This window comes from Nycticebus coucang, chromosome 3 (genome assembly GCF_027406575.1).
Source record: "Nycticebus coucang isolate mNycCou1 chromosome 3, mNycCou1.pri, whole genome shotgun sequence".
In the NCBI taxonomy this organism is placed as follows: domain Eukaryota; kingdom Metazoa; phylum Chordata; class Mammalia; order Primates; family Lorisidae; genus Nycticebus; species Nycticebus coucang.
In genome coordinates, this window is record NC_069782.1 from 23884981 (window position 1) to 23887702 (window position 2722).

A 2722-nucleotide genomic window follows, 5' to 3' on the forward strand; every position below is an offset into this window, starting at 1 on the left:
GCGACCACTTGCCGGTTTTCCACTGTTTTAGTCCTCCTCTTGGGGTCCGGAAGTCTCTCGCTGACTCCCTGTATCCTCATAGGAGTGATGATAGGCAGTTCCCACCAGCCAGAGATGCCTGGAGTCCTATTTCCCCAGACTCACGGTGCCCAGATGCAAGGAAGCTGTTACTCGGCTGCCATCTTGCTCCGCCGAAAGCGACTCTTCCACCTTCTATCAGCCCTGGTCACTAATCTCATTGTGATTCCTCAATCCAAGGCCATCGTTTCATCAAGAGATGACTGGAACCATTAACTGGAACCACAAGAATCGGAACTCTGAGACTGGAGTTGTAGTTATGACTGTGTTAGGAAATATCTTTGTCTCTCTCCGTCTTAGCTCTCCTCCCCCCAAATGAGATGTCTTAGTCTGTGTTGCTGTAGCTAAATATCTGAGACTGGGTAATTTATAAAGAACAGAAATTTATTTCTCCCAGTTCTGGAGGCTGGGAAGTCCAAGATCAAGGTACTGGCAGGTTTGCTGTCTGGCAAGGGCCTCTGTCTCTCCTTATAAGGTGCCACCTTGAATACTGTGTCCTTATGTGGCAGAAAAGGGCCCGTGCAAGTCTCCTCTGGCCCTTTTTATGAGGCACTAATCTGCTCTGGCTTCATCTCATCCATTTCTTAATAGCACCACAGTGGGGCTTAAATGTCAACATGGATTCTGGATGGGACACCATCATTCAAATCATAGCGTGGATGTTACAATAATGCCAAGTGGAGGAGGTGAAACTTCAGTGAAAGTGCTTTCTAAATTGCTTACCTTCTGTAGTCCCCAGTTAGTTTACTGACCTGGAATAACTTTATCTCTGAGTACAGGAGTCACAGTGGGGGCCCAAAGCCTTTATGGAGAGGTTCAACAAGGGAGAGCTCAGGAGAACATGCTGGGTGGCCTTAGTTTTAGAGTGTGGCTCTTTTTCTACAGTCTGATGCTTACTCCCTTCTAGGGTTTAAACTGAGTGCCCAAGGCTCTCAGAAAACATTTCATTCTAGCTGGACCAACCCAGCATAATCTGTTATCTCCATTTAAAAATCTCCTTGAAAATATCTTTTAAAGAAATCACTTTTGAGCCCCTATGCCTCTTTTAGGGTTCAGAAATGTTTCCCCTGCACAATCCAGACCTTGACCAAGACCCATAATGAATCTCCCTCTTACTCCTTCGTCTTTATGTGTGCGATGCTCTCTTTCCAGTACCCCGCTCCAATCACTGTGGCCACCTGGAAACTCAGTCATCCCTTCCTCAGCTCAGCGAGACCACCAATCTCCACTTCGTGATTCCTTCTCTCAAAGAGAACAGCCCTGTCCTATCTGCTGCCCAGTGTCACAATCGTGTAATATTTTGATCGACTTCAGTTATTTTTAGCAGGAGGCAAATAATGGTACTTGCTGTACTTCAGTGGCCGGAGGCAGAAGTCTGTTTAGACTCCTTTGCTTTAAATTATTCACAAATTATTTATTCCTGACAGTTTTCATATGCTGAGATTTTGTCTACTACAAAACTACCTGACCAAGAAGTGATGTTGCTTTGAAAAACAAATGCTAAGAACAAGTGCTGATTCGAAGTTGTAATGGTTGACTGCTATGGAATGAGGTTGTCCTAATGTAAGAACAAAGAAAAGTGCACTAGACAGCATTTCTACTCAACAGGATTTTCAGGCATAATTAGTAAAACAAACAACTCTAAGGTTTTAAATTAAATTCCCCAAATTTAAACTATGACTTCACACATGCAGCAACACCTTTGGAATTCCATGTAATATGAACTTATATTTCAAAAGTAAACACTAGGAGCTGGGCAGAAGTGAAGGGGGCTTCTGAGGAGTCTGGAAGGGGTGACAGGTTAAGATTCTGAGAGGGAGGCACCAGAGGCTGGACTCGACCTAGGAAGAATCTTCTGCTGACACTCAACTTTACCTGGAAAAATGAATCATTCTCATCATCACATGACAACTACAGCCTCACACTCCCATGGTGGAGGAGACAGCAACATGATGATAATGATGCCTATGACCTTGTACTTTGGCTTTAAAAATGTGGAACTATTGTTTTCCGGTTTGGTGATCAATACAGCTGGAGAAATGGCTGGAGCTTTTGTAGCAGTATTTTTACTAGCAATGTTCTATGAAGGACTCAAGATAGCCCGAGAGAGACTGCTGCATAAGTCACAAGTAAGCATTCGCTACAATTCCATGCCTGTCCCAGGACCAAATGGAACCATCCTTAAGGAGTCCCACAAAACTATTGGGCAGCAGATGCTGAGTTTTCCATACCTCCTGCAAACCGTGCTGCATATCATCCAAGTGGTCGTCAGCTACTTCCTCATGCTCATCTTCATGACCTACAATGGCTACCTCTGCATTGCTGTAGCAGCAGGGGCTGGTACAGGATACTTTCTCTTCATCTGGAAGAAGGCAGTGGTAGGGGACATCACAGAGCATTGCCATTAATGTCAAACTCCATGGTGCGGCCTTACCGATTGCAGTGAGAAGCAGTTTGAGACTAGAAGATGTGATTCCTGCTCCAATCATCCTTTCTTGCTCTTGTTTCTTTACATACATACACATACACACACACACCTGCTCAACAGAGTTTTAGTTTACAGACCCTAATCTAAAGTACCTCCCAAACTTGTCTCTAATAAGCTGAGAATCCCATTTTTCTTGAGGAGAAGCCACCCATGAGA

At 44.4% G+C, this 2722-nt stretch overlaps 1 protein-coding gene across 1 annotated transcript; it reads left to right on the forward strand.

Annotated features, from left to right (window-relative positions):
- The first annotated feature begins 1826 nt into the window (after positions 1-1826).
- Positions 1827-2486, forward strand: LOC128581664 (high affinity copper uptake protein 1-like). The gene has a single exon (XM_053584776.1). The coding sequence runs from the start codon at positions 1962-1964 to the stop codon at positions 2484-2486; it is 525 nt and encodes a 174-aa protein (XP_053440751.1). The 5' UTR covers positions 1827-1961.
- The last annotated feature ends 236 nt before the right edge of the window (positions 2487-2722 follow it).